Below are 24438 nucleotides of genomic sequence, written 5' to 3' on the forward strand. Positions count from 1 at the left end.
TGTGCTTCCAAGTGGAGCAGCTTGTTGGAAAAGATGATAATTACGATGCAAGTAAAATAACTTAATAAGGAGATTATTTGCACCACCATAAAATAAAAACAAAAATTATAAGTACATTTTATTAAACGCAAATTAATCAAACTTTTAATGTAACAATATCCACAAGACTCAAATCTTCTCCCGACTAAGCTAATTTTTTTTTTTATATGATAGAGAATTTTGTGGAATGCTAAACACTGATTTTGGAGTAATTCTCTAAAATATGAAATTAAAAAAAAATTATTTGGGACGAATTTACTTTATTTTAATAAATTTTTAGGGGGTAAATTTTATTTTAGGATTTGCATGAGATGCTTTTGTTGGTCTTTTTCAATTCATAAATATAAGGGGGTTTTTGTATAAATTGTCATTGCATAAAAAACATTAAAATCCAAATTATCAGTACATAAATAGTGTCCTTTATTCTTTGAAAAAAAAAAGAGTGTCCTTTATTTATAATTCGTCTAGTAAATTATTATTAGTACAATGATATTTGAGAAAATTACCAAATACTACCATTCATTTGTAATACACTGATATGAGTACAAAGAAAATAAAAATTGACTTAAGCATACACATCAAATTAAGTTAAATTAACCATGAAGGATTATACTTTCTATATTTTTTAGGTTTTGGGCCTATGAGCCCATTACTAAAGGAACAAGCCCTAGATTCTCGACTAAAAGATTATAAAGGCCCCTTCTACAAAAAGCCCATACTCGTTAGGATACTTGTTTTTAATTTTTTATAGTAAAAAAAAAAACCGCGTAATTTTACAATTTTTTATACTCAAAAATCAAAATCGCAGCTCGCTTTGCGGGTAATGCAGAAAGCGAACGAGATTGCGCGCCAAAATGGACGACAACGACGTGGAGGACGTTGAAGCCGTTCCTCAGGTGTCTCTTTCATGCATTCTTCTTCGATTTTCACTGTTTCGTTGATCGCAGAGAAAATGAAAGAAAATTTTGAACGAATCACTAGTTTTTTTTCTACTTCTGCTATTTCGTTTCCATTTAATTTAGCTGAAAAACTTGAATGGCGCTATTATTTGCTGAGATTAATAATTAGTTGTTTTTTGTAGATCGCGCTCTTACTCAAATCGTTGATCTGAAATATAACACTTTGATGAGCTTTAATTTTAAAATTACTGTTAATTGTAGCAATGGATTTTTGCGAAACAGTTTTGAAGAAATGACAAGTATTCTGGTTTTGCGGTTAAAATGCAGGTTTACATGGCTTGCATCTTACACGGTCACAGGTAAACTTGTTTAATAGCTCAATATTGCAAATCTTGCTTAAAACTGTTCCGTGTAAAAGAAGCAAAACTAAAGTTAGTTTTCTTGCCTTAGAAATTTAATTGTGCAAAGAACTATAGTAGGAAGGCCATCTTGAATTGTGTGGCAAAATATTTTAGAGACATTGGAAATTAAAAATAATGCACAATGTGCTAATGTTTTGGGAGAAAGCCGTTAGATGATTGATTATAAACGTTATATGTTGCTGAATGTTCTTGCTCTTGTCCTGTTACTCGTAATCGTATTCACCAGGATTTTTCTTACTTCTTGAAATGGAAACTTGTGCCTGAATTCAAACCTTGTGATGATTTCGTAATCATTCATTCCAGAATAGGAGTTTCTTACTATGATTCCAGTGTTCGCCAACTTTATGTGCTTGAAGTATGGGATGATGGTGACAAGCTTTATCCAGTAATTGATATGGGTATGTTTTCTTTCTTGTTATAATAAAGTTTAGTTTTAGTTTCTATATTCCTTGTCAGGGTCATGGATGAGTTATCTTTACACTAAAAGCTCCATTGTTGCACTTAATATACCCGTTTTGATTTGAGGTTGAGTGGTTTCTTTTATTGGTATAAATTGTAGTGTATGAATATCTCTTGGCTTCAATTATTTGTGCAGTGAAATATCAAGCAAACCCTGTAATAATTTATACAAGCTCTAAATGTGAGGAATCCTTCTTATCTGCTCTGCAACGAAGTGGTAAAATGCACATCATGCAGTTGACTTATGAAAGACTAGTTTCTAGGATACCTTTTACCTATTGAAGTGATGCAGATGAAGCAGCCGAGGCTCCTCAAGTAAAGCTTGTTAAAAGCTCAATATTCAGTTATGAGCAAGCATGGCATAGGTATTGATACTGCTGTGATCTTAATGAGAAACTTGGAAACTCAGGTGCAGTCAACTTCGTGTAAAGTTGATAACCGTGAGTTGTTAGATGAAAATTTAGTCAAATCAGTCAAATTATTTAATTGCTCTCAGCTATTAACTTCATGTGAAGTTGACTACACCTGAGTTTTCATCTTACATTTTTGCATTGTGCTTGTCAATAATGTAAATATTTACTGATAGGCATTGATTTGCATAGATATTTTTTATTCCATGGTATTTTGGATATGAAAATTTGATAAAGCTCTATTGCTTGGTCCATTTCCTGATTTTACAGATTAATTTACCTGCGAGTGGTGGGAATGGATGAAGGATTAAATGAAAAGGAGAGGGTTTATTATGTAAGTTTGAAAATGATTGATGTTAGTCATTTGCATCTTTATTTCATGCTATCATAATAATGGACGTTCAAGGATCTTTGGATGGTCGCCTTTTAAGTGCATGCACTTAGATCATCAATTCAAAGCTTTATTTGTGAATTTGTTGCTTGCATTTAGTCTGTTATGGGAGACATCCCTGTATCCAGTTATTAGTGTAATAAACATGAACAACTTTATATCTAATGCCACCCTTCTTTTTTACTATTGTCCCTGATACAACTTCAGTTGAGTTCTATGATGGACATGGGAAGTGAAGTACAAGTTCGTGCTAGCGGTGGTCTTCTTGCAATATTAGAGAATGAAAGGATTGTAGATACTCTTGAGCAAATGGAATCTGGAAACACATCAATTACAGTAGATTCTGTAGCAGAAATTTCATTGTATCCTTTTCTTTATTCAACTCTCTCTTTTATATATATATATATATATATATATATATATATATATATATATATATATTACGTTTAAGGGAATGATGTCAAGTTCAAATTATGTCCTCCTTTAAAATAGAGATACAGACATAAGTTTCTCAAACTTGATGTAGCAGCACATGAAGCCTTACAAATATTCCAAATGGACAAGCACCCTAGCCACATGGGCATTGGTAGACCAAAAGAAGGGTAATTATATTCACTCTTAAATATTATACTTTGAATGAAGATTATGTAAATATCTGAAACAAAATGTCTTAGTTGCAGGTTTTCAGTATTTGGAATGATGAATAAGGTTTGACGGATTTGTTATAATTCAATTCAGTGAATCAGTTTCTTTTGAAATGACAAATCCTTTGTCCTGTATGCAGTGTGTGACTCCAATGGGTAGACGTCTTTTGAGGTAAGGAGTATTAATGAGATTGACAACATGTATATCACTCGGAATTAAGAACTTTTGGTAACAGTTCTTTTCTATCTTCTCATTTCAGAAACTGGTTCATGAGGCCTATACTTGATCTTGAAGTTCTGAACTACCGTTTAAATTCTGTATCCAATTATAGCTCAGTATATGTGTTCTAATTATATTATAATAATCAGCAGAATTATAGGCTTAAGTGTGGAAGAAATTTCTACTTATTTTTTCTTCCTTTTATAGATGATATAGCTATTTAGTCAAATATCACATGTCTTCATTTGGTTCGTGAAAGTTGCTGATTTTCTTTGACGGGAAATAGGTATCTTTCTTTCTATGCTCAGAAGAATTGGTCGTTTCTTTACGTGACACCCTGAAATCTGTGAAGGATATTCCCTACTTGCTAAAGGTATGGAAGTTGCTCTCTTATAAATAAAAAATAAAAATCTTATTTCCTTTTTCTCCTTATAGGTTTGTACTAGTCTGACTATACTCTCAGATGGTTTATTCTTGAAGCTCCCCTTTCATAGATTATAGTATATGATCATTTAATTTTTGTTAATTACAAGATCTTCTTTCCCTGTGGAAATGAACCGTATAAGTTTTAGAAGCATGTTATTTCTCTTTCCTTTGAAAGTACCATAAGCATGATGTTTCTCTTTCCTTTGCTGGACCATGACGTGTATAAGTATTGCTGTTTGGTAGTGTCATAAATTGCGATATAATTTCCAAGTTTTATCCATCTTTTCATTCCTCAAATGTGATGTTTCGTTATACTAATACTTTAGAATATTCAATTTCAATGAGTAAAGAAATTTGACTCTCCGAGCTCCATATGCACCAGCTCTGATTGGACAGCTCTTCTCAAGGTAAATGAATAGAGAATGCTTTCTAGTATTGCTTCCTTGTCTTGTTTGTATTCTTTTTTACTTTTGTGTTAAAAGAAATCAATATTTTGGACTTTTATATTTATATTTACGTGACTCTCTCCATTGTATTTCGTGGAATCATAGGTTCTTATTATGCTCGAACAAAGTAGTCGATTTTCCTGTGCTGTTCAAAAATGTCTATCATTGTGGAAATATGCCTTGATCATCACTTTTGTAGTTTTTGCATTTTCTTTTAAATGTTCATTTTATCTTTTAGAGTATTTGTGCGCTGTTGCATTTGGGAAAGATATTTGAAGTTGGGATTTCAGAAGGTCTTCGAGAAGAACTTAAATACTTGAATCTGGATATTGTTGAAAAGGTAAATATTTTGTTCTTTTGAAATGCAATTACATGGGTCCTTTGCGGCTTTGCCTAAATAACCTTTTGGGTGTAACATTATTGCAGGCAAGTTCATCCATATCAACGGAACTTGCTTATGTCTATGAGCTGGTAGGTTCTATTTGTTTCCTTTCCTACTAATTATAAAAAAGAAAATGCACACAGGACATGAAAGATGGCATTTTACTGTTCACATCTCTATTTATTTTGGATAAATTACTGTTTAATTTTTTTAACTTTGTTTTGAACAAAGGATTCCGATATTCAACACTGCGTTTACATATTCTCAGCAGAATATGACTCGTTTTCTAAAATAGATGCATGTTTAAATGGAACCTCATTTTACATGACAGAGAATACAGAATGGAGAGGCATCTGTTTCATCAGAACTAAAAGTGAATGCAATGGGGTGGCTTGTTTAATTTGATGAGTATTCCTTCACTTGCATTCCAGTTTTAACAAGCAGTGTATTTTGCAGGTAATTGGTGTTATTGACGTAAACAGAACTAAAGAGAAGGGATATGCAACAATAGTGAAAGAAGGTTTCTGTGATGAGGTTAAAGCCAATTTACTTGTTCTTTTCTTCAACTAAGTAGCAATATAAAGAATTTAGGTAATATGATCATCCAATTCAAATTGAATTTCATGTTTCATCTAATTTAGTAACTAGATAAGATTTTAACAGAAGACTTAATCCATAGAAATCGATATCCAAGATAATTCCACTCTGCAATCTTCTTCATTCACGGTTAAACTTTGTTTCTATGTGGTCAGATTTTAATTTTAGAACTTGGTATAAATTTGTTTCCATTTTTTTTTTTGGGCAGTTGGATGAGTTGAGGCAAATATATGAGGAACTGCCAGAATTTCTCCAACAGGTTGCTATGGTGCATTCTTTAATTTGTTAAAACAAGTATTTATATTTTTTCTTCATCATGAACATGGTACATATTTTTTGCAGGTTTCATCATTAGAATTGGCACAATTTCCTGTTATATTCAAGGACAAGCCTATTCCTTGTATAGTTTACATACAGCAGATAGGTATTTTGATTTTATTGATTATATTTGTATCCTTAAGAAGCAAGTAATGGTCCAATGGGTCACTTAGTACATGTCGTTTTGTCTTTAAGTTCTTCAGGGTCTTGAGTTCAAATCCTGCTTAAACCTGCCTTTGGTTTTATCCTTTTTTATAAAGAGAGTACCCAATTCACCTATTCCGCAGCCAAAGTTGTGGGCATCATGGTAAAAGAAAGTGAACAGAGCTAATAAATGCTAATGCTTTAAAGTCGCCAATCACAGTCTAACTGCTAATTTCACCTGTAGTTTTTCAGATTTGATGTGGCTATATTTGATGTAGAATTAAATATATTTTGTGATGGAGATTCTCCTGTACTAGTAATTGAAATTTAATTTAGCTTTGACTATTGTTTGTTTTTGTTTCTGTAAAATTGTGTTCAATATAGGATATTTGATGTGTATCTTTGAAGAAAAACTTGAAGAAACCACTCTGGAGAAGCTTGTGGATTGGGAATACACAGTATGTTGATGTTTGCACCCGGTAAACAAATTTATGTAACTGATATGTTCTATTTGGACAATGTTAATTTCAAATATAGTTTTGTGACGCAGATGCAGAGACAAAAAGATACTTTTATCGTACACCAAAAACAAGAGAACTGGACAATCTTCTAGGAGATATCTATCATAAAATTTTAGGTATTAAAATCATATACTTCATATTTCCATGATGTTTTTCATTTTTGGGGTAGTTATATTTGGTCTCTGGTGCAAATCTTATTTCTAATTTGTATCTTTCAAGATATGGAGAGGGCGATCACAAGAGACTTGTTTTCACATATAGTTCTGTTCTCAAGCCACTTGACAAAGGTGGCAACATTTGCAGCTGAACTGGACTGGTAAAAGAAAATTGCTTGTATAATGACTGGGGATTAACTTTTATTTCTAATAACAACTAAGTCTTGACCACTAAATGAAATTAGTTACATAAATCAAAGCCAATAGTGCCTTGTCACTTTCCTTGACTTTATTGCCTGATTATTTTTATTTCAGCTTTCTGTCTATGGCATTGGTTGCTCGGCAGAACAACTATATCAGGCCTTTGTTGACTGAAGAGAACTTACTCGATATAAAAAATGGAAGGTTCAAACAATCCACCTTCAAAAGAACCTCTCCAAAATGGAAGACTATTAAGATGATTGATGGTGAAACTTTATTCTTTTTGTAGGCATGTTCTGCAGGAAATGACTGTCGATACTTTTATTCCTAATGACACCAAGATTCTTCGTGATGGTAAACTGATGTAGACATATATAATTATCATCGGCTATATTATGTCCAATAAACCTGGTCACCAAATTGACTGTTTAACCCACATTCATTTGTTCTTTACATCAGGAAGAATTAATATCATCACCGGTCCTAATTTTTCTGGAAAGAGTATCTATATAAAGCAGGTGGCTTTAATTGTTTTTCTATCCCACATTGGTAGTTTCGTGCCAGCAGATGCAGCAACAGTGGGTCTGACTGATAGGTATGAATTTCTTATAACCTAAGTAATTCTGAGACAGCATCTACATCCTGGCTTTGCTTATATCGACTATGATGGGTGTTGCTATGTTCATCAATTATCAGTCGTTAATATATATTAAAAAATTAAAGGAAAAAATATCTTACATATATCTAGTATAACAAAATTCGATTAGCTTTGTCATTTTACATAATTTTTTAGAAAATTAAGTGGTTTTAATATTTTTCAAAAGAGAGCACTCTAGAAGGAGGACTTTAATTTAGGTGAAAGGAGGAACAATTTTATCTGTTGATCCTAGTTATTACATTCTTATCTTTACAATGCTGCAGAATATTTTGTGCAACGGGAAGCAGGCTGATGACAGCAGAACAATCAACATTCATGATTGATCTTCATCAAATAGGAATGATGCTAAGGTATACCGAGAAAAACTTGATTAGAGTAAGGCCAATGCGTTGATCTAGCCATGGCCCTAAGCAGAAAGGGTATCTTTTCTCCTTGCATCTGACCTTTGAATGATGAGCCATTCATTTCATAATCACAGATGTTCTTCAGCATGATTTTATCAAGACAACAAAATGGATCAAGGGTTCCAGGAGAATGTAGTGTAGTGTACTAAAATAACACTAGTTTTTGTTTTAATTTTGAGGAAAACCTGCAGGCACGCTACTTCACGATCTCTATGTCTGGTAGATGAATTTGGAAAAGGGACTCTCACAGAAGGTCAGTATCTCCAGTGTTTATGAAGCATCTAATTTCACAAATATGTGGATCGCAGAATTTGTTGCACATGCTCGTTTTGGCCATAAATATTTTTTTATCCCGTTTCAGATGGCATTGGTCTGCTAGCTGGGACCATAAATCACTTTGTAACGTATGATGAACCACCAAAGGTTAAAGCACTTCATTATGGTTTACCTTCACCTCTTTGCTTGAAGCCAAATTGAACTTGCAGTATTTGTAATACGCGGTTCAGCTTAATTTTTAATAATTCAAATTTACTTGTCTCTTAAAAAGAAAGACATATTACTTAGTGAGAACAATTTCAGAAATGACATTGAGGAATGTTACCTGAAACTCTACGAGTCAAATTGCATTTCAAATTTATACAAAACTGGTTAAATGAATATATGGCAATTAGTTGTTTGTTCTCTTTCTGTAACTGAGGATTTCCTCATGGGAGACTCCAATGGCTCATTTGTTGTGATTTTTGCAGGTCTTCATATGCACTCATCTCATGGATTTATTGCAAGGGCATTCTTTGACCAAGGTTATTGCTTGTGCATCATAGTGGAGTTTAAGTTTTCAAGGTTTCAGCTGAGTCATTGTGAACATAATATTTTTGAATTGTTTCAGTCTCAGCAGATTAGCTTTCATACAATGAGTATACTGAGGCCTGACGATAATTCTACATTTCTTGAAGACATTGTATTTTTGTATAGGTATCTTTTTCTTAATTCTGCCATTCAGTATGCTAAGAATTACATTAACCATCATATGATCACTTATGCCAACCAAATTAACAGATAAACTTTGCTAACATGCATGTTTACTAAACCTAATAAATGCAATCTCTTTGTCCTCTGGAGACGGCACACTGAACACCAAAATATAAACACTTGAGCATGCATATGTTTCAGTTAGAATAATCTGCACTAAATGATAATATTTGATTCAATCAATTATAATGGTTTTCTTGTGAGTATTGGTTATTGAAATTACTAAGTAAAAATTGAAGTAATTCTGTTTTCTAAGGAGTTTTCAGCCTTGCTATTATGATACTGTATGCAGGCTTGTTCCAGGACATGCGCATCATAGCTACGGTATTCTTTTGCTTTAGTAATATAATGTCTATGTTGAAAAACTAATGAAAATAACGTGGGATTTTGGTATCATCCAGGACTGCACTGTGCACTGCTTGCAGGTGAAATTATGCTATGATCTAAATATATTTTTTTCAACTTTCTATATTCTGACGCAAACTACATTGCTCATGCAGGTGTGCCACATGAAATTATAAAAAGAGCTGCACTTGTGTTGGATGCTGTAGCAAATAACAAGTGTGTTGAGCGTCTATGTAATGATAACATCACGGCACGAGATCATCAGTACAAGGTATCATTTAAATTTCCAGAGTCGAAAATTACAGGGATAACATTTTGAACATGAGATTTGCTTAGTGTTTCCTTGTCCTCAGCATTTAGACATGTTTATGTTTCTGGACTTTGATGCAGAATGCCATAGAGAAGTTGTTGGAATTCGATATTGACAAAGGCAATTTAAACCAATTTTTTGATGATGTATTTTCTCTATCTCTTAATTCATGATCAAAGTCTAGTTGGTTGTTTCTCCATCTACCATTAGGTTAACTAAGATAATAGATTGGTCAAGTATAGGGGTGTTCTAACTTCTAACTTTGTAACGAATCCGGTTCTGTTTTCTCTTATTTCTGTCACCTACATTGCCCCATTGACAACGAATTGAACAAAAGAATGTTGTCCAACCAGACAAATCATTGGCGAAAATTAACTTCAGGCTGCAACTAGCTGTCTCATGTTAATAGGAGACGTGTACTTTGAAGAACCATCAAACATTTTGTCGACAAAGATACGATTAGCTGCCTCTGTAGGATGGAACAAATCCCAGAAGATGTGGTCTTGTCTATTGGAACAAAGATTTGACAGTGGTAAGCAAAGACCCCTTGCATTCAGTTCCCCGAATCCACAACAAGCAGCTTTGATCTCTCTAAATCCTTAAAGGAGAAAAAAAAGTTTATCATGATCGTTACGTATAACAATCTAAAACACCAAAAATGATATGCATAGGAGAGAATATCATATGATAATTAATAGTACCATAGGAAGCTGGATTCTGAATGAGGTCCATATGAGCAGCATAAGTGTCAAAGAAGGAGTAAGTAATGTCCCTATTCTCAAATTGCCATTCCTTAAGCATGGATTGAAGGCCTTCGTTATATTTAATTGGCCAATAATTGCCATCTGTAATGCACTCCGTTTTGTTCCTGACCCTAAATACAGGGGTACATCCAAGTGCCCCAATGCCAGCTATCTCAAATTTACGAGCACCAAGATTGTATAATCGCTGCCAGACATATATAAAAAGAAAGTTAACAAGATAACTAGGCACTGTAAAAGTGATTATTATACCGTATATATTAGCTTGACTAACCTGTAGTTGTACTTTGAGTGAGAAAACCATGGAATCCAAATACTGCTGTGGAGTGATTTTCTTACGAAGATTTGATGATTGTAAGTAGCCAAAGAGATCATTGCTGCCAATCACCACAGCGAAAATTGATTTTGAGAGACGCTTTTGTAGAGCAGCAGCATCTGCTTCTCGTTTCATATCCTCGTACACAACTGAGTAGTAAGTCACTTGTTTTGTCAACGGTATTGCCTGTCTCTGCAAATAAAATTGTTCATAGCAAAATTCATAACAACTTGCGGGGATAGCTCAGTTGGGAGAGCGTCAGACTGAAGATCTGAAGGTCGCGTGTTCGATCCACGCTCACCGCATTTTTAATCCAATTTTTCCCCTATACCCATTTTGGGTTCACCTTGGTAGAAAAATAAAATATTGGCCAAAATAAATAATTTTGCATAACAAACTTTATAACAACTTGCGAGGATAGCTCAGTTGGGAGAGCTTCAAACTGAAGATCTGAAGGTTGCGTGTTCGATCCACACTCACTGCATTTTTAATCCAATTTTTCCCCTATACCCTTTTTGGGTTCACCTTGGTAGAAAAATAAAATGTTGGCCAAAATAAATAATAGTGGAGAGATGAAAGATGGAACTTACAAAACGTTCATCCGTGCCATTGAATATTCCAGCACCTGAGGATGCAAAGCTAACACCATCCAAGGACACATTGTTTTTGTTGGCATTTGATTTTGCAGTTAGGGACAGGTAAGGTGGCGAAGTTGCCAATCCCAATTTCTCAGCTGCCACCCATCCATATCAACCAAATACTATTAAACTATTATGACAAATTAAAATAAAAATCTATCTACAAGCAATGTATAACTAAAATATCACAATTTTCAATATGGTAGCTTGAAGTCAAAATGGCATCAAGAGTTGGAACTTGGAACAGTATATAGAATTTATTGGTCTAAGGGGCTAATAAGAAACCTTAATAATATAGTTTCCTTAAGTTTGACGTCTTCTACATCTAAATCCCATGTTGGTGTCCCTTTTTATATATATAAATCCCATATGTGTGTAATCAACAAATGATTGTGAAGCTAACAGTAATGGAATCATAGAAGATGACTACTATATATACTTACAAATGAAATCAGCAGCATTCTTGCCATTGCTGAATCTGCCATTGGGTTTATGAGTTGGAAAATCAATTCCATAGTAAGGATGATCAGCTCTTGCAACAGAGATTCTCAAGTAATTGTTGTTGCCAACATCAACAAGTGAGTCTCCAAACACATAAACTGCTGGAACCACCGTTTGTTCACCCTTTGAAAATCCACATCTAATAACAAGGAAAATGAAAATCAAAACTCTAGTACCATAACTCATCTTGGATTTTTTTATGTGTGTGGAGCAAAATAGAGTTGAGTTAGTTATTATATATATATATATATATATATATATATATATATATATATATATTCCAAAATTAGATAAAGGGTACACGTTTAAGTGTGAAAAGAAGAAAATAAAATAATGAAAAGAGAGATTTGATTGAAAGTGGAACAAATTAAAGCACTCTCCAGAACTCAACCCACAGATAATTACTAGAGAAAATGACAAATAGGTTCCTGACCTTTTGTCCCGCGGACATTTTCGTCTCTAACCATTGAAAAATACTTTTAAGTCCCTAACATTCACAAAACTTGGACAGATCAGTCCCTCCGTCCAAATACCTCCGTCAGGGACTGATCCGTCCAAATGTCTCCGTCAGGGACTGATCCGTCCAAGTTTTGTGAAGGTCAGGGATTTAAAAGTATTTTTTAATGGTCAGGGACGAAAATATCCGCGAGACAAAAGGTTAGGGACCTATTTGTTCTTTTCTCTAATTATTATTTTATATATTTTATTAGTTATCATGATTTATGAAACAGTAACATGAAGGTGATATGATCTTATGTGGCTGATGATGATAAATTAACCTTCAAAGTCACATCAAAATTATACGACAAGCTAAGAATTCATTCATCAGCACAAATAATTAACACCACCTATATTCTATATATAAAAAATATTACCTCATTTTCAATCTACTATTAGTGGGGCGAATTAATATATATATATATTTAATTTTTGAAAGCTATAGAAAGAAACTGTATAGGAATTTCAATTTTTCACACAGAATAATGCAATTTCACTAATGAAAGCAAGCTTCAACCCACTTTTTGATGAGACCAATGCCAAAAAAAAAAAAGGTCTGTGATTCGGATTCGCTGCACCGTTGCCACGGTGCCACCCCATGTTGCTCCACTTATATATTATGCTTTTACATATTCCTATTTAATTAGAAATTTCTAAGCATAATGGAAATATGGAATCAACCAACATATCAAACTGTACTTTACCGAAAGTTATCGATCATGTTTCTGGGTACATTAAAAATCAATTATAAATAAAGTTTTGATTATATGTCTTATCTTTCATTATTCTATTATAAATTGATGATTATAAATAAATATATAATAACTGATTTAATAATTATATTTTAATATATATTTTTTCATATGTTTATATATGACCTTTTTAATTTATTACTAACAAGACACTGTTATCTACGCTAGATCTTTAAATCATAACTTTCAGAATGCAGTACTATATAATAACATGGCCTTAAAAAGCTGCACTATATATACATATATATCTAAATCCAATTTTGCATAGAGCATTATTTATTTGAGAAACCAATAGTTAGGGGTGTCATGGTCCGACCCGGTCCTGAACACTTTAGGGGCTATTTTGGTGTGATTTTACCGGATTTATGGTCGGATAAGGGTCTCAAAAATAGATCCGGTCATTATTTCGGGTCGGGTCCGGGCCATGTGTCGGGTCGTCCGAAGTCGGCCCGGTGGCCCGGTCATCATACACATTTAATATTTTGTGTTATTAGGGATGAATGATGGCTATTCTTATGTGGAATTTAAGTATTGTAAACTTTAATATTTTATGTTATTAGTTATTATAAGACTATAAGTTAATGTTTTATGTTTAAAATGCATAAGATTTTAGACTAATGGATAATATTGTGTTATTTATATTGATTTAAATATTTGGTGTTATTAGACAATATTAGTATTGATTATGGTTATGCTTTAATTTTAGAGAAGAGTTGGTTCTTGTTATATTTTTTAAGTGAATTTTACTATGTCAAATAATATGGTTGAAGTCTCGGAAATTTAGATATTTTCACATGCTAGCTTATAAGAAGGTATCAAGGTAATGTAGTGTTAACAGTCCGGTGAAATCCTAATCGTGGCCCGAAAGTGTATAGATTTCATCAAGTTTAGAATCGGATTCGGGTCTAATAAATGAGTCCGATATATATTTTGGATCGGATCTGAATCATATCAAATCCGATTTCACCCGACCCATACACACCCCTACCAATAGTGGTCCTAGTAGTTTAGCCGAAGCTAAGAAAGTGTACATTAATTATAAAAGTAAAACTTTGTGTCACAATGAAATTGATCTTAGTGATAAATAATTTTGATTTGATTAAACAGACCGACTTATTTATTATAATCCGGTTTGCAATTCAAATAGAGTATAAATTATCCGAATACTAAATGAGAAAAAAAAATTAAAACTCATGTGTCTAACATTTTTTGTTAGTACAATTTTTAAAAGGCTCAGGAAATAAAGCCTTTTAATTTGTCTTAGCTCAAAATATATATCTTGATGTTTGCTTTACTACTTCTCTTTCTTTTTTTTTTTTCTTTTTTCTTTTCCGGTAATTATTAAGTAGTTGTCAATTGTGGTTATTTTGTTCATAAAGTAAAGATTATGATATTTTTTTAGATTATTTTTATTAATCTCAATTTAAAAAGAAGAGTAATTTTTTATTTATAATTAATTTATTTCAATATTGTCAATTAAAGATCAACTACAAATTACAAACTTTGTAAAATACAACATACTACAAAACCTCCACTACCAAGACATACAACAAAAATTCACATACAAAATAAGTCAATAATTTATTCTACTAGTTCGTGAGCTATATTGAGTTTTTATTCATTAAAAAGATAAATAATAATAAATTAAATTAAATTAAATTAATTTATGCCTATGTAACTTTAAAATCCTCTGTTCATCCAAACACTTATTAATGTATGAGTACTACTAGTATTCCCAACTTGGTGGATATTGTGTGACACTAGCAGTAGTAGATGAGCAAATACATATGTTAATAGTATTTTAAATTATCAAAAAAATATAAAATTTCTCCTTGGTTTAAGAGCTACTGTATATGAATGTAAACTCACTCAAAAAAAAATGTATTATTTATCCATATATTAGGATCCATTTATTAGTGCATATTCAATTGTTCAATATATTATTAGACCATCATAAAAAAGCTTTCCTTTTCTACCTCATTTATTTGAAAACTTTCTTCCACAATACAATGCAATTAAAAGATTTAGCCGTTAAGATTATACCTAATTAACTATCAACAACAAACTTAATATTATATATGATATTAATGTTATTTTATATTTATATTTTTAAAAATTTGTAAATATAAATTAATAAAATTTATTTTTTAAAAACAATTTAATTTTATACAGATCATATAATAAAAAAATATTAAAAATTACTGCCCAAAATTTCAATAATAATATTGATAGTTGAAATAAATACTTAAATGTGTGAAAAAACATGTTTTTGTTCAAATATTTTAGCCGGCCGGCTAAGGACTGTTTGACTTTGACACTAAGGTTTCCTTTCGCTGAGGAAGAAACTAAGTTTATAACTTTATATATATAAGTCAAATAGTTTATTAATTTTTTATTTGTAGAATCAAATCGTGTTACTAGACTGGACCATTAGGGTGAACCTGGGCTGACTTCATTTTAGGTGTGTTCATTTCATCCTTAATTTTGATTTAGATTTTTGTTTATGATCAATTATGAGTATGTTGATCTTAGATGTTTCAATAATTATAAATTAACATTATAATATATATATATATATATATATATATATATATATATATAACCATTTAAAATTAAATGTATATAAAAACAATGTTACCTATTTTTTAGATTATAATCTTGTTGATATTTTTTTAATATTTAAATAAAATTAATTTTATAAATATTTGCAAGTTGCAACCATGTAATAACGTCAAGTTTTTAATTTGTTTGAGTCTTGCTAATATGTATGGACAATGGATTTGTAGCAATTAGGAACCATTTGACAAATTATTAATGTTGTCATCCGTTAGTTTACACTTTACACCATCAAATGTCATTAGTTTTTCCTCTCCTAGAAACCTATAATAATAATAATAATAATAATAATAATAATAATAATAATAACTACCATCTACTAGGAATCTAGACAAAAGAATATTAGATTTAAGCTAAAAAAAATTTATGTATATTTTTTTATTAAGACGATGATTAATGATACAGTTTATATTCTTATTTCTTTTAAAGATGATGATAAATAAATATGTGCTGCAAGTGAATGCATATGTTAATAGTATTTTAAATTATCAAAAAAATGAAAAATTCTTCCTTAGCATAAGAGCTACTATATATGAATGTGAACTCAATTGAAAAAATGTATTATCTATCCATATATATATATATTAGGGTCTATTTATTAGTGTACATATTCAATTGTTCAATATATTATTAAACCATCATAAAAGCTTTCCTTTTTTGCCTCATTTATTTGAAAACTTTCCTCCATAATATAATGCAATTAAAAAATTTAGCCGTTAAGATTATAACTAACTATCAACAACAAATCTAACCATGATCTAAGCTTAAGGTAAAAGTATATAAATCATCTCCTTTTAGTAAATTACATCAAATTTTGTCTAGATTTTCTTCTTCTCACTAAGACCAATAATATAGAGAAGAAGAAATCTTTTGTGTGTAGGGTAAGAGATTTTCTTACCTAGATCTTATATCTCTTTATATAGATATCATATCATGATTTCTGGAAGATGTGCTGCTTGCAAGAATCAAAGAAGAAAATGCCCTTCTGATTGCATATTTTCTCCATATTTTCCTGCCAATGATCCTCAAAAATTTGCTTGTGTCCACAAAATCTATGGTGGCAGTAATGTTGGAAGAATGCTTCAGGTTACTTTTTTTACCTCAACATAATAATATTTAGTAATATGTACAATCTTAAAAAAAAGTACTATATATTGTCTTAACCATAATAGTTAATGTGAGTATCAATACAAAATATTATTATTTTAATGTTAGCAACCGATGAAAATAGTTAAAATTGAATTAAGAACATGATTTGTTTTGATAAACAATTGTAGTTCTTTATATATATATTTCATACAAAACATTTTTTTTATCTTTACAATGTAATATTATGCTATAAATAAGTCATTTAATTTCTATGCTTTATTATATTCTATAGTATTTTTCTAAAAGTTATATTGAGAAGCTATTATTGGAGTACTATTATTTGTTATAGTTATTTTTTGCTTTTATATTTACAATGTAAACCCTGCTCATTGTTCTGGTTGACGAGTGTTGCTTAATGTTGAGGGGGCCTTTTAAAAATATGTCATGTTTAGAAAATATTTCAAAGAAAAACCTATTATTAAAGAATTAAAATTAGTTTTTAATATATTTATTGAATGAAAAAGATTAATAAATATTCTTAACCAAACTTTAGTTTAATTTTACTATCATTATATATTTTGTATTAAAAAATTCTTTGATTTTAAAAATTTTCTCAACCTATACCACTAGTTATCTGCAATTTTACTTTATTGGGTATCCTTATAGAATGTATCAAATAATTACAATAAATTTTTTAAACTATTGCAGGGAATCCCAACCTATCTGAGAGAACAAGCTGCAAATGCATTGTATTTAGAAGCAAAATGGAGGATTGATGACCCTGTTTATGGAAGTGTTGGCATTATCTCTTCATTGTATGAACAAGTTCAAAATGCAGAAATTGAGCTAGCAAAAATTCAAGCTCAGATTGCTTTCTACAAACTCCAAACCCAACATGTTGAAGCTGAACCAAATTCGGAAGTTTTGCAATCACAAAGCATCACTATGGAGCAGTTTGAATCGGACAATCCAACTATAACTTCTTGGTTCAATTGAAATTTTTTTTTGGCAAGCTTTGAATAATTGTTTAAAGAGGCCAATGATTGGTATCTTAATTACTAATAATAAATGATGCTTAATTTGGTGCTTACTTTATAACTTTTGGACAATTTTAAATTCCAAATGTTAACCATGTTCCTTTTAATTTGATTTTATTTCGTTCTCAATCATTCTAAATTTTAAGAATTAGTATCCATATATAGATATATACTCGTGATAAATTTACAAAACATTAACATCATGTGATTAAATTATCAAGTTAATAAAATGCTTCAACAATTTCCTTATTAGTTTCCATGAATTTTTTTTAAACTATAATGCAATGTTTATAACTTGAACAAATAATAAAGTAAAAAATTAACTCGGGATTTTGAATATTATTGTTATATAAAGGATTTTATTTTTTAAATTTGATGTACTACTTGTTATTATTAGTAGTATGATCAATGAATTATGTAACTATATTTATGTAGAGTGCCTCCAATATAAATAATTAACTCAAATATTAGCTATGAAACTTTAGGGCCTATAAATAAAAAATTAAGATATAATCAAAACTTTAACGGTTTTTAAATTCATAATTTCATATTGTGAAAAGTGAAAACTGAACACTATGTGAGTCAATTTCAAAAATACATACTCTAACAGAGAGAATTAGGAGGAAGGTGTAGGGGTTTTTTGCCATCAATGAACAAGCCTATGATTTTGAGCCAAGACAATAGATTTCAATGTTTTTTAACATAGAGCCATTCTTGTAGAAACTTGAAGAGGCTCTAGTTTATTCCTCTCTCCTCTATGTAACTGTGAAATGTATCTCTAGTAAATTCATCTAGGTCTTTGTCAATTCACCTCGAACATAGCATGAACCATTCTCACTTACAAACATCAAAATATAAAATTCCAAAATTTATATTGGGTTTTTATTCATTGAAAAAATAAATAATAATGAATTAAATTAAATTAATTCATGCCTATCTAACTTTAAAATCCTCTTTTTATCCAAACACTTATTAATGTATGAGTACTACTAGTACTCCCAACTTAATGGACTGTGTGACACTAGTAAATAATAGTTGTATATAGAATATGAGGAGGTAGGGGTAGTTAGTATAATGCTTTTTCTTTTTTTTAAATGAAATCCTAAATATTAAGTGAAGAACTATGAATATGTGAATCAAGGATAAGACCTTTAACCTCTTTGTACACTAAATAGCAAGATTAAACAAGTGCTATTTTGGTGCTCAATAATTCTAGCATTCTAATCCTGTTCGTTTTCTTAGGTGTGAGGTGTACAGGAAGTACTCAGCAGCCATAAATTTTACACTAACAATTCAAAAGGAGAGTAAATCCTCATCTAGAGAACTCACGAAAGCATTACTTTTTTTTTTCTGGGTATTACTTTTTTTTTTCTGGGTAGACAAGTACTGTTTAGTTTCTGCACTAATCTATTTTACCACAAATTAACACTTAATTGTTAACCAAAAGAAGTCTCAGAATCTAACTCATCCTGCAGAGTGCAGAGCATATCCTTCTTCCCTCATCAAACCAAGTATTTTACCACAAATTAACACTTAATTGTTAACCAAAAGAAGTCTCAGAATCTAACTCATCCTGCAGAGCATATCCTTCTTCCCTCATCAAACCAAGCAACCCTTCCAGCAATGCATAGATCTCACCAGATCTTTCATTTGATACATCCTTGGCAATGAAGCTTATTAGTCCTCTACTTGTTTCAATCCAGCTACTTCCACGGATCTTCTGTAACCCAATTCCTTTCAGTTTTTCCCTGACATTATCAGCTTCCTCCCATCTCCCATAACGTGAATATAGATTCGCCATAATTATGTAATTCCCAGTATTTTCAGGTTCAATCTCAAACAAATGATCACACACAAACTTGCCCATTTCTACGTCACCATAAACAGAAGCCCCATGTAACAATGCACCCCAGACTTTAGCACTTGGCTCAACTGCCATTTCGGAAATGAAATCTGCTGCCTCTGAGAGCTTCCCAGCTCGACTAAGAACACTCACCATACAAGCATATTGTTCCATCAATGGCTGAATTCCACAATTTGATGGCATTGAATTGAAGATATCCCAAGCTTCATCTACTAATCCAGAATGAGCACAAGCAGTCAATACAGCAGTTATTGTAACTGGATCAGGCTTAATTCCTTCATCTAGCATCCGAGCATAGAGGCCAAGCGCCAAACTAGCATCTCCATGAACAGCATAAGCTGTTATAATTGCGGTCCAAATTATTAAGCTCCTACTTTGTGATTGATCAAAAACCTTCTGTGCCCCATGAATAAACCCTAGCTTTCCATAAGTATCAATAATTGCAGTTGCAACATATATATTTTGAACATAACTTCTTCTAATAGCATAAGCATGGACCTCTTTCCCTCCTCGCAGGTTTGAGAAGTATGAAAAAGATGGAAGAACGCTAGCAAGTGTGACAGCGTTCGGCCTTGAACCAGAAGCCTGCATTTCTTGTACCAAATCCAATACCCTTTCATACTGGTTATTCTGAACCATACCTGAAATCACAGCATTCCAATTACTCAACGCAGGCCTTGCCATTTCTCTGAAAACAGCCATGGCTTTGTCAACAAACCCATAAACCATGTACCCTGAAATCATTGAGCCATAAGTAACCTCATCCTTCTCACTCATTTCATCAAACAGTTCTTGAGCATAATCTAAACTACCGCATTTAGCATACATGGCAATCACAGCATTGCAAAGCAACATGTCCATCTCCATTCCACTGTCATTCACCATTTGGTGAACCTCCATTCCAAACACAAGATCCCCAGACTGTCCACAAGCCTGCATCACACTCGCAATGGTAGCTGCATCTGGCACACCCAACATCTCCAAATACAGCCTCTTACACTCTTCATAGAACCCTCCTTGCGAATACCCCGAAATCATTGAGTTCCACGACACAGTATCTCTCTCCGGCATTCCGTCAAACACCATCCGCGCAAGTACAACCTGATCGCACCTCGAGTAAGAAGTAACCAAAGCATTCATAACAAAAACATCTCTGTCCAAACCGCCTCTAATAACAAAGCAGTGAACCTCTTTCGCCGAATTTGAGCTACAAAACAACGAAGAAAGCGCCTTCAAAACGCACGATATGGTGAAATTATCAATGCACATGGTTTGGGTAAAAGAAAAGGTGTAAAAGAGGTCTATCGTTTTATGGAACATGCCGTTGAATGAGTAGCCCATGAGCATTGCGTTCCAGGAGAAGGAGTTCTTGCTGGGTATTTCGTCGAACACCTTGCGTGCATGGTGCATGAGGTTGCATTTGGCGTAGAACGTAACAAGCTTTGAGCCGAGGAAGTTATTGGGTGTGATGGAGAACAGGAAGAGGCGCGCGTGGAGCTGCTTGCCCTGGCGTAGGAGGCGGCGGTCGGCACAACGCTGTATGGCGGAGCCATAGGCGGCAATATCGAGGCCATTATGGCGGAGTGTTTGTCGGATGGCGGCGAAGTGAGTTTGATTGGTCAGAGGGAGCGCCAAAGGGTTACTGAACCTCATTCATTTGTTTCGTAAAGAGCTTAGTGGGTATTGTATGAAACTAACATGTGACCGTTGTATAAAAAATATAAAAAAAATAGTATTATAGTTGTATAAAAAATACGAGAAAATAATTAGTATAATATTTTTTTTGAAAAAAATATATCTATTGTATTAATGAAAAAAATTTACTTTTATAAAGATTTTATACTAACTATTTTTTCATATTTTTTTATGAGACACATACAAATTTTTTTGACTTATACGTCTTACAAGTTGGCACAAATCCAACAAAACACACGCATTACACTCTCACGTTCAAGAGTAAATAAACGCACATTATTCAACCACTTCCTGTATCTAAAGCGCACTACTCACCATGCATTATGAACGATTCTTCTTCTTCTTCCTCCATGAAAACGAGTTTCTTGCCAAATTTGAAGATAATGGAACTTCAGAAATACACCCAAATCATTACATAAATACATCCAAAGGATTACAAAAATACACCCAAATGGTTATAGGAATTCACCAAACGATTATAGAAATACACCCAAAGGATTACAGAAATACACCCAAAGAATTACAAAATTACACCCAAAGGATTTAAGAAATACACCCAAAATTCGTTGAAGTACACCTTATGCATAATTCAGAACTCTTTCTCTTTCTCCTCCTTATCTTCTGCTTCTTCTTCTTCTTAAAAAACGATTTCAGAGCTTGATGTCAAAAAACAATGGAAATCAAAAATAACGAAGAAAGAAAATAGAGAGAAAAGCATGCAAATGAAGAAGGAGAAAGAGAAGGCAAGAAACGAAAGAAAAAAAAAAGAAAAAGAAGCAGAGGAAGAGGAAGAACGTGCAGCAAGAAGAAGAAGAAGGTACGGTGCAATGAAAACGTGCAGTAACAATTCGAAGTGTGTTAATATAAATGACTTGTAAAAACTTGTATAAAAAAAAGCTTGTATATGAAGAATTATTTTTTTTATACAACTGTCATCCTAATAGTATTCATACATTAATAACACTTTACTCATGTGATACCTAAGCATTGTTTAGTTGGGATAAAAGAAACTACTTTCTTTTGTCTTTCTATTTTTATTTTTTTTAATACAAAAAAATTATGTCTTGAAAGAAAACTATAATTTTCTCCAAATTTATGTTTTCTCCTAAGATTCAAATGACCAAAATTAAAAAACAACAGAGTATAAACAACATAAATACTCGGTAGATACATGAAATTAAATTATCATTTCTTACCTTTTCTAATGAATAGATCTTCATTCATTTATGTTCTTACAAATTTAACCAAATAAATTCAAGTCCACAAATTAAACTTGGATAAAGAAAAAAAGAGAACTTATTATTATAACACAATTATTTAACATATACTTAAAATTATTTTCATGATGAGCTCAAAGGAGTTATAAAATTATTGTGTTCGTCGTAAAATATGTAAAAAAATTGAAGTTAATAGGCAGAAACTTTGTATATCAAATAATCAACAAGCACTTCCAAGTTTGTAGCCTCAAAAAATTAATATTCAACTTTAACAATCACAATATATACACTATATATATATATAACAACAACAGAAAAATAAATTTGAGTATTGAACAAAAAAACGGCTTACATTATCTATTCAATGAACCAAAACTCACTGATGATCATGTAAGCTTCTTGAAATTCATGATTCAGAAGAGTGATCTCTGTCTTCTCTCTCTAAACTTGAGACCCTTTTGGAGAAAGAAAAGAAAATGATGAAGTCCAAAAGTTTTGCTTTGATGGCTTGATGTTCCTGTTGATGGATGATGATGATCTTTTGGTGCTGGAAATTTCTTCCTTTGGATCTCTTAGAATACAAACATTTCCATCACATTTGTATCTTTTTGATTCTGATGATGATGAAGACTCGGAGAAGCACCCAAAGAGGTTTGAAATATACAAAGTCATTGTTAATGGAATTGAGAAGTGAAAAATTATATCAAAGCAAGCAATAAACCTCAAATGTGTGTATATATATAGGTGGCTATGTTTATTCTTATTATTATTATTATTATTATTATTATTAATTAGTATCATATATTTTTTTCTTCTAATTAATAATTTCACTCTATATTTATAAAAATTTTATATACAATAAATATATTATTTATATCTATATTTATTAAAATTATGTACATAAATTAATACTGTTTATATTTATATTTTTTAAAAATAATTTAATATTTATACAAATTAAATAATAAAAAAAGTACAAAAAATTGCTGCCCAAAATTTCTATAATAATATTGGCAGTTGAAATAAATACTTAATGTGTAGAAAAAAACACGTGTTTGGTCAAATATTTTGGCCGGCCAAAGACTGTTTGACACTAAGTTTGCTTAGGAAGAAATTAAGTTCATATATATAAGTCAAATAGTTTATTAATTTTTTATTATAGAATCAAACCGTGTTATTAGACTAGACCACTAGAGTGACATTGTGGTTGTGGCTGGCTTTCATTCTACCTGTGTTCATATGATCCATCAATTTTGATTTAGATTTTTGTTTATGATCAATTATGAGTATGTTGACGATAGGAATGCTAGGGGCCAGCAATTTTGGTGTTTTGTAATTATCAATTAGTCATTAATAATGTTTTTAATGGTATGAGATTACATCTAATGATGAGAGATCACTCAATTTTGTTTTGATGGTTAAGTGCTGGCAAAAAACTACAAAAGTTACTTGCCCTAAATTTTTCCTGTTGATAAATGTTTTTTTTGGTGACTTAAAAGAAAATAAACAAAAACTAAGAAAGAAAAAAAAACAAGAAACTGCTTAAGAAAGACAGTCCCGCTGAATACTACTCTCAAACTCCTTCCAAGGCAATGGAAGCTCCACTTGGGGAGAAATAGTCCTCATTGCAGTCTTTGTCATGATGTCTGCTACTGTATTTGCATCTCTCAAGATCAACCGAAGATCAGCACGCCATTTCCAAGACATGATATCTCGAATTTTTAACACCAAAGGATCAATAAACCCAGAGCAATCTTGTAAATTATTGACAATAGTAAAAGCCTCCACACAGTCTGTCTCACATATAATGTCTCTTTGTCCCGAGTCCCATGCTAAAAGAAAGCCTCTCCAAATAGCAAACAACTCTCCTTGCAAAATGCTACGACTCTCCTTGCAAAATGTTTTAATAACTATGAATTAACATTATAATGATTATATATATATATATATATATATATATATATATATAAAATTAAATGTATATAAAAATAATTTTACCTATTTTTTAGATTATGATCTTATTAATTTTTTTTA

General features: G+C 31.7%; 4 protein-coding genes and 1 non-coding gene across 8 annotated transcripts; 3 read left to right on the forward strand and 2 right to left on the reverse strand.

The window, feature by feature from the left end:
* The first annotated feature begins 846 nt into the window (after positions 1-846).
* On the forward strand, positions 847-9712 carry LOC112764085 (DNA mismatch repair protein MSH5). The gene is made up of 33 exons (XM_025809610.3): positions 847-935; positions 1266-1297; positions 1664-1758; positions 1956-2036; positions 2112-2184; positions 2500-2563; positions 2828-2982; positions 3121-3222; positions 3301-3328; positions 3405-3436; positions 3525-3582; positions 3771-3857; positions 4261-4317; positions 4595-4696; positions 4783-4827; positions 5195-5272; positions 5544-5594; positions 5678-5759; positions 6182-6255; positions 6335-6434; positions 6538-6634; positions 6789-6878; positions 6964-7028; positions 7134-7269; positions 7596-7682; positions 7928-7989; positions 8098-8159; positions 8483-8536; positions 8623-8708; positions 9058-9089; positions 9167-9190; positions 9266-9381; positions 9501-9712. The coding sequence occupies exons 1-33, from the start codon at positions 894-896 to the stop codon at positions 9591-9593; spliced, it is 2442 nt and encodes an 813-aa protein (XP_025665395.1). The 5' UTR covers positions 847-893; the 3' UTR covers positions 9594-9712.
* On the reverse strand, positions 9372-11869 carry LOC112764091 (GDSL esterase/lipase At5g55050). The gene is made up of 5 exons (XM_025809619.3): positions 11579-11869; positions 11088-11230; positions 10456-10689; positions 10122-10368; positions 9372-10018 (listed from the first exon to the last, which is right to left on the reverse strand). Exons 1-5 carry the CDS (start codon positions 11820-11822, stop codon positions 9798-9800), a joined length of 1089 nt encoding a protein of 362 aa, XP_025665404.1. The 5' UTR covers positions 11823-11869; the 3' UTR covers positions 9372-9797.
* On the forward strand, positions 10730-10802 carry TRNAF-GAA (transfer RNA phenylalanine (anticodon GAA)). The gene has a single exon. It is a non-coding gene; the product is annotated as a tRNA-Phe (tRNA).
* A 4566-nt stretch (positions 11870-16435) lies between the features above and the next one.
* LOC112764095 (LOB domain-containing protein 23-like) lies at positions 16436-17587 on the forward strand. Its single transcript, XM_025809624.3, has 2 exons — positions 16436-16588; positions 17300-17587. The coding sequence occupies exons 1-2, from the start codon at positions 16436-16438 to the stop codon at positions 17585-17587; spliced, it is 441 nt and encodes a 146-aa protein (XP_025665409.1).
* A 1169-nt stretch (positions 17588-18756) lies between these two features.
* LOC112764088 (pentatricopeptide repeat-containing protein At2g37310) lies at positions 18757-23122 on the reverse strand. Of its 4 annotated transcripts, none has more exons than XM_025809615.3 (2): positions 22785-23122; positions 18757-21843 (listed from the first exon to the last, which is right to left on the reverse strand). In XM_025809615.3, the coding sequence occupies exon 2, from the start codon at positions 21143-21145 to the stop codon at positions 19169-19171; it is 1977 nt and encodes a 658-aa protein (XP_025665400.1). In that variant the 5' UTR covers positions 21146-21843; positions 22785-23122; the 3' UTR covers positions 18757-19168. The 4 variants fall into 4 exon arrangements, 1 of the variants encoding a protein (XP_025665400.1); XR_011874829.1 differs by having other exon boundaries at positions 21312-21820; positions 22757-23114; XR_011874827.1 differs by having other exon boundaries at positions 21578-21843; positions 22757-23118.
* Positions 23123-24438: the final 1316 nt, after the last annotated feature.

This window comes from Arachis hypogaea, chromosome 17, assembly GCF_003086295.3.
Source record: "Arachis hypogaea cultivar Tifrunner chromosome 17, arahy.Tifrunner.gnm2.J5K5, whole genome shotgun sequence".
NCBI lineage: Eukaryota > Viridiplantae > Streptophyta > Magnoliopsida > Fabales > Fabaceae > Arachis > Arachis hypogaea.

Coding starts and splice junctions, on each gene's coding strand:
- LOC112764085 (XM_025809610.3), top strand. CDS start 894: ATGGACGACAACGACGTGGAGGACGTTGAAGCCGTTCCTCAG. Junction 3,329..3,404: donor TATTTGGAATGATGAATAAG/GTTTGACGGATT, acceptor TCCTGTATGCAG/TGTGTGACTCCAATGGGTAG. Junction 7,683..7,927: donor CAAATAGGAATGATGCTAAG/GTATACCGAGAA, acceptor GAAAACCTGCAG/GCACGCTACTTCACGATCTC.
- LOC112764091 (XM_025809619.3), bottom strand. CDS start 11,822: ATGAGTTATGGTACTAGAGTTTTGATTTTCATTTTCCTTGTTATTAGA. Junction 10,369..10,455: donor CACTCAAAGTACAACTACAG/GTTAGTCAAGCT, acceptor TATGTCTGGCAG/CGATTATACAATCTTGGTGC. Junction 10,019..10,121: donor TCAGAATCCAGCTTCCTATG/GTACTATTAATT, acceptor TTCTCCTTTAAG/GATTTAGAGAGATCAAAGCT.
- LOC112764095 (XM_025809624.3), top strand. CDS start 16,436: ATGATTTCTGGAAGATGTGCTGCTTGCAAGAATCAAAGAAGAAAATGC. Junction 16,589..17,299: donor ATGTTGGAAGAATGCTTCAG/GTTACTTTTTTT, acceptor AAACTATTGCAG/GGAATCCCAACCTATCTGAG.
- LOC112764088 (XM_025809615.3), bottom strand. CDS start 21,145: ATGAGGTTCAGTAACCCTTTGGCGCTCCCTCTGACCAATCAAACTCAC.